Raw genomic sequence first — 12,414 nt, forward strand, 5'->3', positions numbered from 1 at the left:
CGAAGGACAATGATATTTTGACAACACTTTGATAACTTTTTTGACAATGGGATACATGTCATCATTTTATTGGTCTATTTGAATTTATGTTTAAAAAGTATTTAAAACAAACCAATCACAAATTGTGACGTATACGTTGTCAAAAAGTTATTAAAAGAGTGTTGTTAAAAAAAGTTTTTCCTTCTACTAACCCACTTTTTTTTTTCTTGCACATAATTTCATAAAATCCTTATTTTTTTCATGTGCCCATTTTGTTAACCATTATTGGTTACTCCTTCTAGTGTGGGTTAGTATGCAAAAGATCTAATTGATGAACATTCTATTCAAACAAACACCAGCCAAAACTTCATTCGTAAGAGATGAATGCTACTAGTTACGTGCGGTAACAAATCATCCTAACTTATGGATCAGGAAAAGGCTTCAATACCAACCTCAAGTTCTATGGTTGTAGGTAGATGAAATCTTTCAGACACTATATTGTTGCCACGTGGAAGCCAAGCTAATCTTCTTTTTGTGGATGTTATGGATTCCTCAGCTATTGTTCAGGATATGAATTTCTGTTCACTCAATTGCACCATTATTATAAGTCCTTCCATATTGTAGTTTCTGCTAGCCTCAAAAGCCTTGCGCTGTATTTGATTTCTCTGCCACTCCGAGCACAACACTTTCATGGCTGCCTCAGTCTCCACTGTTGGAGCTGTCAACGGAGCTCCAGTATGATCTTTTTCCACTTTTTGCACTTTCTTATCCCTAGTTTCTCAACTGATCCTTATATTATTTGTTTCATACAAAAGCTCAATTCATTACTGATATCATTATGTTGGAAAGATACATGTCTATTCATGTTAAATATTTGCTTAAATATGTCAGAACGAAATATGACACTACCTTTATCCTAGTTTAGATAAGAATTATTCTTAAGTTCTCATTTGATAAACATGTCTCAAACAGACAACTTAGTAGTCTGTGGTGATTTTGTTCTCCTGTATGTCGGGTGTTATGTAGTAATGATCAATATGTATGACTAATGATAAAAACACATTTAAAATGGAAGCTTGAGAGGTGAGTGAAATTTAAAATTTAGTTTGAAGAGTCTGAAAGAGTGGCTACTGTGAATATTGCAGCTGAGCTTGAACAGCTCTGGAGCTGGAGCTTCAGTTCCCAGTTCAGCCTTTTTTGGCAGCAGTTTGAAGAAGGTTACAGTCTCAAGGGTCCCTAACACCAAAATTTCCTCTGGGAGTTTTAAAATTGTTGCTGCAAAAGAGATTGATGAGAACCAGCAGACTAATAAGGACAGATGGAGAGGTCTTGCCTACGATATTTCAGATGACCAGCAAGACATCACAAGGGGGAAGGGTATGGTTGATTCCCTTTTCCAAGCTCCAATGAATGATGGAACTCACTATGCAGTCATGAGCTCTTATGAGTACCTCAGCACTGGACTTAAACAGTGAGTGACAGATACTGCTGACTCTAAGACAAACAGTGTTTACTTACCACTTTTATTGTCATGAACTGATAAGGTGAACTCCCTTTTTTGACCTCATTAAACCTGTTCATGATGTGGTATTTCAGGTACAACTTCGATAACACAATGGGCGGTTTTTACATAGCTCCTGCTTTTATGGACAAGCTTGTTGTTCACATCACCAAGAATTTCATGACCCTGCCAAACATCAAGGCATGTAAATTGCACACGTAAATATTGTCCAAGACTTTAGTGAAAGAAACAGGACACATTCAATAATTTCATTCATTTTACAGATTCCTCTCATTCTTGGTATCTGGGGAGGCAAAGGTCAAGGAAAATCCTTCCAATGCGAGCTTGTGTTTGCCAAGATGGGAATCAAGTGAGTAAATGTTGTATACATGTTACTACTACAGAACAAATCGCTTATATTATATGCATTACCATTATCAACTCTACTCCATTAAAAGCACATTAAGCTTTTAGAGAGATCAAAACCAAATTTCAATATTTTGATGGATCAGAAACTTATTTGGTGCTAATTTCAAGACCTTGTGATGTTCTGATTGCAGTCCTATCATGATGAGTGCTGGAGAGTTGGAGAGTGGAAATGCAGGAGAGCCAGCAAAGTTGATCAGGCAAAGGTACCGTGAAGCTGCTGATATAATAAAGAAGGGAAAGATGTGCGTTCTCTTCATCAACGATCTTGATGCAGGAGCTGGTCGACTTGGTGGAACCACTCAATACACTGTGAACAACCAGATGGTGAATGCCACCCTCATGAACATTGCTGATAACCCCACAAACGTTCAGCTCCCTGGTATGTACAACAAGGAAGAGAATCCCCGTGTGCCCATCGTTGTCACCGGGAACGATTTCTCAACACTGTATGCTCCTCTCATCCGTGATGGTCGTATGGAGAAGTTCTACTGGGCACCTACCAGAGACGACCGAGTTGGTGTCTGCAAGGGAATTTTCCGCACTGACAATGTTCCCGAAGATGACGTTGTCAAAATTGTTGATACCTTCCCTGGCCAATCCATTGGTAAGTAATGTGGGTATTTACACGCAAATAGAATTGAAAATGTTGAAGACATAGATGCAAAACAACAAGACTAATTTCGTATCATATATCATTGCAGATTTCTTTGGTGCACTCAGGGCTAGAGTATATGATGATGAAGTGAGGAAGTGGATTTCTGGTGTTGGTATTGATGGTATTGGGAAGAAGCTTGTGAACTCAAAGGAAGGACCTCCAACCTTTGAGCAGCCCAAGATGAGTTTGAATAAGCTCTTGGAGTATGGTTACATGCTTGTCCAAGAACAAGAGAATGTGAAGAGAGTCCAACTGGCAGACAAGTACTTGAACGAAGCTGCCCTTGGTGATGCCAATCAAGATTCCATCAAGAGAGGAACTTTCTATGGTTTGATCTTTTATCCTGAGACATTCATTCATATAGGATGTTTGCATTGCATATAACATAGTTTTCTATCAATTTAGTTATAAATTCATAATAATGTATTGCCTACATTAACTTTTTTAACAATTTGACAAAATTATGTTTCCTGATTGTGTGCAGGCAAAGCGGCTCAGCAAATAAATGTTCCTGTTCCTGAAGGTTGTACTGATCCAAATGCCGAAAACTTCGACCCAACTGCAAGAAGTGATGATGGAACCTGCTTATACACCGTCTGAGAACTTGAGCATTCTCCGCTTGAGGAGAAACTTGGACATAAGATAATCGAATAATTGTATCTAGTTCATACTGGATTGTTATCCCATTTTGTAATTTGAGTTGCATTGTTATCTCATTTTTCAGCCTTTGCTTTGTTGCTTTTCCACGTTTAACTTCTGGTTTGAAACCATGTTAATATTATCCTATCTGGTTATTTCAATCTTGCATACATTGCCTCACAAACTTTAGTTTCTTAGCAACGTAGTTCCATGGAAATCACATACCAGTTTGGGAAAGAAGTTTATTTTAGTAACTTCTAATGTTTTAGTAATTAACATTTTTTTGGAAATATTATTTGCAACATCTAAATTCAATTAATTTCTTATATACTCACTATCATATTGATATTTTATGGGTTGTAAAAGAACTACCTAACTTTTAATTTCGGATGATATAGTGATTGAAAACAAAAAAAAAATAACATTGGAAGTTTTGTGCATTGCAAGATTTTCAGTAAGTGTATATCTAACTTAACATCTCCATAATGAAATTAGATGTTTATGAATAAAAATGTTAGAAATAACACATAAATTCCGACAAATTTTTTGAAGTAGTTTTTTTCAGTTTTGTATCATGTTTAAAAGTGAATTTATGACTAATTATTTTGAAATAATAATATTATCATCCGTATCAAATAATGTAATAAAAAATGACTAAAAAATAATATACAAAAAATGATATAGTAGAAATCTGAACTCGTAAAAAAAAAACATTTAAACAGTCATCTCAACCCTCTTCGTCCAAAATGATAGAAAATAATGTTCAAGACAACGTTTTAGAAAACGACAACAATGAGTTTTTCTCCCAAGAGCACAGAGCAACCTCAACAACTTTAAAAAGTATTATTAGGGAGAAGAAAAATTATGCAATCCCAAATTACTTTAGCATTATATGAAAAGTATTATTGTTATTGAACATTTTTAAGTAGACTTTAGATGTGTTTGATTGAAAAATGATTTTGCATTGTTATATACTACTTTTTTTTTTCATTAAAAATAAACTTTAAACTTAATTCAATCCCACAAAATTAACTTACAAAGTAATGCCTCCATCCACTTATATACTATGAATTGGTCTTATCTCTAGTCGACGTGGAATTTCAATGTGTCCATTCTTGCCACAATAATTACAATATTACCACAATAATTACAAGCAGAGGAGGTGAAAGTGGTGTATGTGGTGGCAGAACCGATGTCGTGAGTCTTAGCTATAGCAATTAGATTTCCACTAGACACTTGCCTTGTTGTGCCACCAGTGAAAAAAGTTTGGCGTTGTTCGGAATAGGGTGCAGTAGAAGCACATGTAATGTGACGTTAGTAAATTGATCATTTAATCCCCGTAAAAATTACATAATTTGGTCTCCTTGCCTTCTTTGTTTGACAACAATAAGAAGTTCACAACCACAATCGGGTTTATAGATACAAAGAAGTTATGGGCGGAAATTTTCTATCTCATCCCAGAGAATATGCAGTTTGGTGAAATACTCAGAAACGGTAAGATCATCTTGATGAAGAGTAACAATGTCAAATTGAAGGCTAGAAATGCGAGAAAATTTGTTCTTTAGGTCGTTCCAGATCTCCTAGGCTTTATTAATCCATATGATACTTTTGTTTGATGGACATGGAAATCGAATGGACGATCCATGAGACAACCATGTTGTTTCCACAATTCCAGGCGTCATGCTCTGGCTTGTCCTTTTCAGGTGGACGAACGTCGTCACAAATTCGATCTTGATTTTGGTGCTGAGAGCAGTTAACAGCGACTCCAAGAGTGATAATTTTTATCATCGAGAACCAATGAAACAAGAGCAGCGATTGGATTCTCGCTGGGGTGAAGGTACAGATAATTTGTACGAAGCTTTCTTCAGCCATGACTGAAGCAAGAACAAGAAAAGAAAGGAAAAACAAGAAAAGGAGAAGAGGAAGCAGAGTTACGTAGTAGAGCTCTGATACCATACCAAGATAATGAACAAAATCTATGGTGCAAAGAACATTCAACAGATTGGCAATGCAAATCATGGGAAAAAGAAGCGTGAAGATCATACCTTAAAGAGAAGAAGCAGCAAATGAACCCTTGAGGAGAAGATGCAGCAAAAGAACCCAAAGTACAATGAAATGGTAACAAAGAGCAAAGTAAGATAAAAAAAATGATGCATCTTAGAGAGAATCTAGAAAAACGTAATGTATTGAAAAATGTAATAATATGTGTACATAGTCAACAAAAAGGAAAAATAAAAAGAAAAAAAAACGAGGAAGGAAAAATATAGAATGGGCCGCAATGTGTAGGCCCAATATAATATTATCAGTTATGTCATTTTGGATTATTTTTCATAACACTACGAAAAATATTTGGGTGTTATTCCCTCCACCCCCACCAAATCGTCCTGCACCTCTCCAAACTTTTTTTTAAAAAATTTAATTACAAAAATATCCTTTTTAACTTTAATAATATTTATTTAATTTTACTTCATTTTCACTCTCTTACACTGCTGCACCCCCTCTCTCTTACAACTCTCACTTTTCGAGATCCGTTTTTCGCACTCCACTCCCTTTCTCTCTCCCAACTCTCACTTTTCCATATCCCTTTTTTTCACAGCAACAACTCTCACTTCCAGATTTGTTTATTTTCATCCTCAACTCTTACTTTCTCTCCTCCACATCTATGCCGTGGACATTAATTGGTTATGCAAGGAAGATGAAGACATGAAAATGAAACATTTAAAAGTAGTAGAAGGTAGGCACGGGAGTGGTTATTCCAGTTGATGGTTTTAAGGTTAGTTTAGGATTGGTACAAGGTTGATTTGGGTTGGGTATTTGTACAAAGAAGAGATAGCATGATACTGATATTTGATATCAAGTGTCCTTTAAAACATAAAGGCTGATATGTGGAAAATAAGAAAGAAAAATGGATGGATATTTGAATTCCTATGTGAAAAAACAAATTGGAAAAGCATTAAACGATCTTCGTAAACGTGTATCAATATCCGTAAACGGATCGATATCCTTTTACTTTTTAATGAGTGTTAATATCCATATAAAATTTAATATATATTTATATTTATTTAAATATCACAAAAGGGTATAATAGAGATGGGGAGGTGGAGGACGCAATGTGTAAGGGTGCAGGGAGTAACTCCCAAAATATTTATGTGGATAACTTATCATCAATTTGTTAACAAAAAAAAATTATTGATAAATTACAACTTTTATTGCTAACGAATATTTTTGTTTATACGTTATCATCACAATTATCGATGATTTCGTTGGTAAATCTATTAGCACCGTATTGTTGTCAAATTTTCCACCATTTGATAGACTTTTATCAATATTAAGTAGGAATGAGTGAGAAGAAAAACAAAAGAAGAGGAGGTCAAAGACTCATTGATTACGTGTAGATGGAGGATGTTGGTAATTTTGTGACAATGATTGTCGGAATTAGAGGAAAAAGATCGAGAAGAAAAATGGTAAGATAAAAAAGTAAGATAAAAAGATAAAAAAGTGTAAAATTCAAATGGATGCAAATTTTCTATATAAAAAAAAATCTATGAAGAGGAAATGAAAATATTTTCCAACTAACCTGTTTATGATATATTATTCAATGTAAAGGAAAAATATGATAACTGATTTTATGTTGTTTGGTAATTTATGTGTGGTCAACTTCACTCTGATAATCAATTGTTTTTTTTTTTTAAAAAATGTTCTTAATTTTTCTTTTACTTATGTGGTAGAAAAATTAAATGAAAAATGTAAGACTTCCTTTTATTAAAAAGACAAAATAAAAATGTCCCTTTTATTTAAGAATAAGAGGAATAATATCTCTATTTTAATGTGGAAGATAGCATAATGTTGATCATTATAAATCCAGTCCTTTATTTTCTTTCATATCATCATTCAATTATGATTGTGCCAATTACTAAGCGTGTGTTTGTATGAAGGTAATTCACTGTTTGTGAGAATTACCGAAGATGGATTTATGAAAATTTTATGTTCGTTTGTGCTGATATGGAGTGAAAGAGTTGATTTGTGGGAGAAAATATTTTTTCTTATCTTCGTTCATGAACGTGGATTTGCAATGATTTATGGTCATTTCTCTTTTTTACTCTTATACATTACCTTTTTTAATGTAATAATAATAATGCTTTCTTCATGAGCTGAAAGCACTTTTCACAAAACATAAATTATTAATAATAATAATAATAAATAATAATAATAATAATTATTATTATTATTATTATTTATTTCAATTTCATAAATTATCATTTTTTACATTTTAATAATTAACATATTTTTTTTTACTTTTTATAAACTTTTTTACAATTAAATATAACATTAATCATTATCATTTTATATTACATTAATAATTAGGGACATTTTGGTAATATTCAATTTCTACTCATTAAACAATATTTTAAATCTGTCACATCAATCAAATCCTACACTAATTCTCACAAACTTTACTTCCAAATCTACTCCCAATTACCCACAAATCCACTCAAAAAAACAACAAAAAAATTACTCTCAAATTTACTCAAATCCATTTAAATCATCTCCCTCAAATCACCTTAAAAGAACACATTCTAAATAAAGGAAACAGTGATGCTAATTTGGGTATTCGTGCTCATTTATGCACTTTAGAGCCTGATAACTAGCAAATCATTCCGAAGTTTACCAAACCTAATCAACCTTAGTTTCAGAGACTAGTCTTAAAGTAGGTTTAGAAAACAGTTACATACAACGTAATGCATTTTTTTGAAAAGAAATAAAATTCGGATATCTATTCTGCACTTATTTTCAACAACAATTTTAGAAATTTAACAATTGTGGAACACATACTCAGATGTAGCTTCTGTGAATTCATCTGATCGGGCTTACATACAAAAAGGGTCTATTCTAGATCCTTCTTCTTTTTTCCTGCTTTTGTGACAGAGAGATAAACCTAGACATTGACGTGGTTGAAAATTAGTTATATACCGATCACCAACATTTTGTATTTATTTTATCTCATTAAATTTAGATATTGGGCACCGTTATATGCAAAAGTAATAAAAACTTATTTCTATGTATTAAAAAATAAGTTGTTACGGTTACATACTTTGTTTTGTTTTGTCCAGGGTTAAAAATAGTTGAGTCTAGTAAATCATACTATTTAGACTCAACTTTTTATAAGAAAGACACGATAACCCCTGAAATCACATCCCTATAACTTACAGGTTATTCTAAGAACAAATTATTCTGATATTATAAATGTGACATCTCAATTATATAATATTAATAATAATATAATATAGGCGTCATCATCCAAATAAGAAAAAACAATTTAGAAATAAACTTGCAAATAAGTCTTAAAGTTTACGGTCATCCAAGGACTACCAGAATTTAAACCTTAAGTCAAAGGTCTAAACGTGAAATTAGACATAAAGAGTACATCAAAGTGATACAACTATCAGAGTATTTCAAAATGACTTAAATTGAAATATAGAAATCCTAATAAATTGAGCTGCAACATCAGCATCTTTCAACTCTTGCTCCATGGGAACCCCTTCAACAACATTTGCTCCCTTCCAAATGGATGATCATCGCAAAGGAAAACATACCCAAGCAACACACAACAAGAAAGCAAGGGTGAACTAGATAAACAAGCAACATACATATAGCATAATCGATCAATGTCATCATGTTTAATCATATATAAAGTAACAGGTAAAGGAATACAATTCAAATCATGCATCAATTACTCGACACGACTCATCCGGATATGTATAACTGTCGTACTATTGGTTGTCTGTGCACTTGCATAGTTCAGCTGGCCCATCCCTAACACTATGCAAGGTAAGTCCCTCAATCTGTCTATGTATAAACTCTAAGACTATATATGAGGACCTCAAGTCCCCCCAATCTGTCTATGTCTAAACTCTAAGACAATAGACTAGGACCTCAAGTCCCCCCAACCTGTCTATGTCTAAACTCTAAGACTATAGACAAGGACCTCCCTCTACTCTCACCACTCACATTGTTCTTTTCTATTTGAGCACGAACAGTGTTTTGAGTGATAGACATACAATTTCAAAGCTCCATACAGTTATACAGACAACAACACCATTTCTACAACCACTCCAAATTATCTCTCCCTGAGATGTTCAATTCATACTCAATTACATCATTATAATTCACAATTATATTCTTTCAAGCCACACAATCCAAATACATAACATACGTGACACATTGCCCAACAAACAACATTAATCAATCCAAATCACATGAAATCATTCCATATAATTACCAGACAATAACAGTCCCAAAAGAACCACTAAACAACACAAAACCCCGTAACTCATACTTAGACATAGAAAATGACTTTAAAACCATCACCAACAGTTTCAGAAAGGTCCAAAACCCCTAAAACGACCTAAAGAATGTCCAAAAATGATACCCGAAACCTTGACAATAATCGATTATTTACGAGAACTTTGAAGAAAATACGACTCTTTGACTAGAATAATCGATTATCAAGTGAGATAATCGATTATTCTTATCAATTTTTGATAGCAAACCGATTTTTCTAGTTTTGGTGCATCTGAGACATATCCAAATGATCAATTTAAAATCTGTAACACTAATATTGATATGGAACATGTTTATAGATGAAAGTAAAGTATTGCATTGGTCAATGGATAAGAATTAGATGTACTAAACCAACTCATTCCACTCCAAAACATCAAACTCAATAGTTAGAGGACCCCAAACCCAATTCTAACACTTTGTACCTATTTTTACCAATTTGGTGACTCAAACAAGTCACAATCCACTTTCTAAGACTGCCCCAATGGTTCAATTATACTCAGAACCCCTAACTCTCAAATTCACTACCTTACTTCCTCCTAAAAGGCCTAAAACACTATCAAACCACCAAGTTCTCTACCCAACAACTCTTACAACAGTTTCATCACCACAAACACCTCCAATATACACAACTCCAGAAATCCAACACACCAAAGAAGGCGCATCAACAACCCAATACAGATTTACTAATTCAACCTTACAAAACATGCAACTCAAGCCATCAAAAACATCATTTATGTCCAAGCAACATGCTAATTCATAAAATTGCACACATACACATCATTCCACATATTTGCAGAAAATATCTAGCTCCACTTACCTTGATTTCCAAGCACAATTTTGCTCACCACACGCCGTCCACAACAACCCACTCGGCCAAGACTTTAACAGTACCGTACAAACCATGAAATGGTGGTGGAAACAGCTCTTAGACCTCAACATTTTGAAGAAAACAGAAAGGGAAAGAGACATTGCTTATGCAAATTAGTGGACAGTATGCCCTAGGCCCCAAAACAGTGGAGAAAAGGAGAAAATCACTTACCAACTACGGAGCGTAAAACCAATTGGATGGTTTGGAAGCTCCTTACGGAACAGTCACAGGGGTACCACCTAACAGAACATGCACTAAGTCAGTGGACTGAAAAACTAGAGAGAAAGTAGAAAGAATAAGAAAGAGCTTTCTAGAGAGAGACAAAGGTTCTAAGAAAATGAGTTCTACTTCTTAGAAAATCCAACAGCACATGTTTCTCTTTTTGACTAAAAAGCCCCTCTTTTTTCACTTAATTGCATTTTTATCCCATTTTCTTTTAATATAAATATATATATATATATATATATATATATATATATATATATATATATATATATATATATATATATAATCAGGTCCTTACAAGGCTCATAATTGTAATTTGCCTTATAGCCTATTCATTTGAAAATTTCTTTGGCTTTTGGCATCCATTTGAGAAAAGTTTTGCATAAAAAAAATAACTTTGAACTGGTCCTGCAGAATATTGAAATGTTATTAGTCAACAAGTTTTAATTAGTGTTATCTTGAAATCGAATGGATTATGCAAAGTTTTCTTTTACTTTACCAACTTTTCTTTATTTGGTATTTATTTTTTAAGCTTTTTTTGTCTTTTATTGAATGATAAGATATGTCAATAGAAAATTTTGATGTTTAAGTTAGTACTTAGTTAAAAAATTTTATTAAATTTGAATTAATATAAAAAGTAAAATTAAATAACGTTAAAATAATATTTATAGCTATAAACCTACAATTATGAATTTATTATAATCAACTTACTGACTAAAAACTGCACATAATTTTTTGTTAAGTCTTCCAACGTAAGAATGTATTTGGAATACAAAGAGATACCGACATGATATGGTGACTTAATGAGTAACATTATTATAAAATAATACATGCAGGCCTTTGTGCAGGAAAAATAATACCTAATCTTTGGTATTCAGTATTTGATTAGGTAATCCATTTATCATAGGATATCCAGTGATCGTCATATCGATAAGCATCTAATGTTAGATACTTGATAAACTATATCATGTTATTGTCATAAGTAATTCAATCAAATTCTTTAATTAACATAACCGAAGGTATACAGTAAAATTCGATTCTTTAGCTATATACACTAGAATTTATGTGGTGAAATGTTAAGTGGGAGAAATGCACTATAGTATGTTATCTATGAAAATGTTTCAAGGCTAATTCAAGCGAGAGACAGAAAGCATACAAATATTTGTAGTGGTTTATTTTAAGCCTTTCAATGGATTATCTTTAAACTTGAAGGCATCAATGTCCAACTTGAATATGGATATTGAAGGTTTAGAAAAAGATTTCAGTGAATGGGGCACTTGAAAACCAGAGGCAGCAATGATATGGGCCCTAATCATACAAAAGTATTGTACTGCTACTTCTTGTGCTACCACCACTATTCTTATCAACATTTTAACTTTTGTCATCACACTCCAACATATTAGGAAGGACCACCTCGCCAAACCAGAACGTTTTCTCAAAGAGAAAATGCATGTCGTCTAGTCCTTGTATGTAACTTTTCCTAATGACCACAAACTTCCTTTTCTTATCATTAATTCAAAAACACTGCTATGCTTCTGTAGCTATCATTTAGATATCTTTTGGTTGAGGCAATCTCCTGACTCTTTCTCACATCACCCTACTTTCTGCTTAGTAAATTGTTGAAACCTAACTCTATGACACAAGTTAAAATTTTTTTTACACTTTCACCTGGTTTATGCAGAAACTAGAAGAAGCTGCGTGAATTAGAAAAGTAGAATGATAGAGTATAGATATAGAGTAAAAGAATTTGCAGAAGTAGTGGTTTACAAGTTTCCA

General features: G+C 33.2%; 1 protein-coding gene across 1 annotated transcript; it reads left to right on the forward strand.

The window, feature by feature from the left end:
- Positions 1 to 578: 578 nt before the first annotated feature.
- LOC106764908 (ribulose bisphosphate carboxylase/oxygenase activase, chloroplastic) lies at positions 579 to 3,371 on the forward strand. Its single transcript, XM_014649346.2, has 7 exons — positions 579 to 714; positions 1,125 to 1,450; positions 1,576 to 1,681; positions 1,765 to 1,850; positions 2,041 to 2,513; positions 2,611 to 2,892; positions 3,049 to 3,371. Exons 1-7 carry the CDS (start codon positions 670 to 672, stop codon positions 3,162 to 3,164), a joined length of 1,434 nt encoding a protein of 477 aa, XP_014504832.1. The 5' UTR covers positions 579 to 669; the 3' UTR covers positions 3,165 to 3,371.
- The last annotated feature ends 9,043 nt before the right edge of the window (positions 3,372 to 12,414 follow it).

This window comes from Vigna radiata, chromosome 6 (genome assembly GCF_000741045.1).
Source record: "Vigna radiata var. radiata cultivar VC1973A chromosome 6, Vradiata_ver6, whole genome shotgun sequence".
Lineage (NCBI taxonomy): Eukaryota > Viridiplantae > Streptophyta > Magnoliopsida > Fabales > Fabaceae > Vigna > Vigna radiata.

Excerpts from the sequence above, each read along its gene's own strand:
- LOC106764908 (XM_014649346.2), top strand. The coding sequence starts at position 670 with ATGGCTGCCTCAGTCTCCACTGTTGGAGCTGTCAACGGAGCTCCA. Across the intron at positions 715-1,124 it reads GAGCTGTCAACGGAGCTCCA|CTGAGCTTGAACAGCTCTGG; the intron begins GTATGATCTTTT and ends TGAATATTGCAG. Across the intron at positions 1,682-1,764 it reads TGACCCTGCCAAACATCAAG|ATTCCTCTCATTCTTGGTAT; the intron begins GCATGTAAATTG and ends TTCATTTTACAG.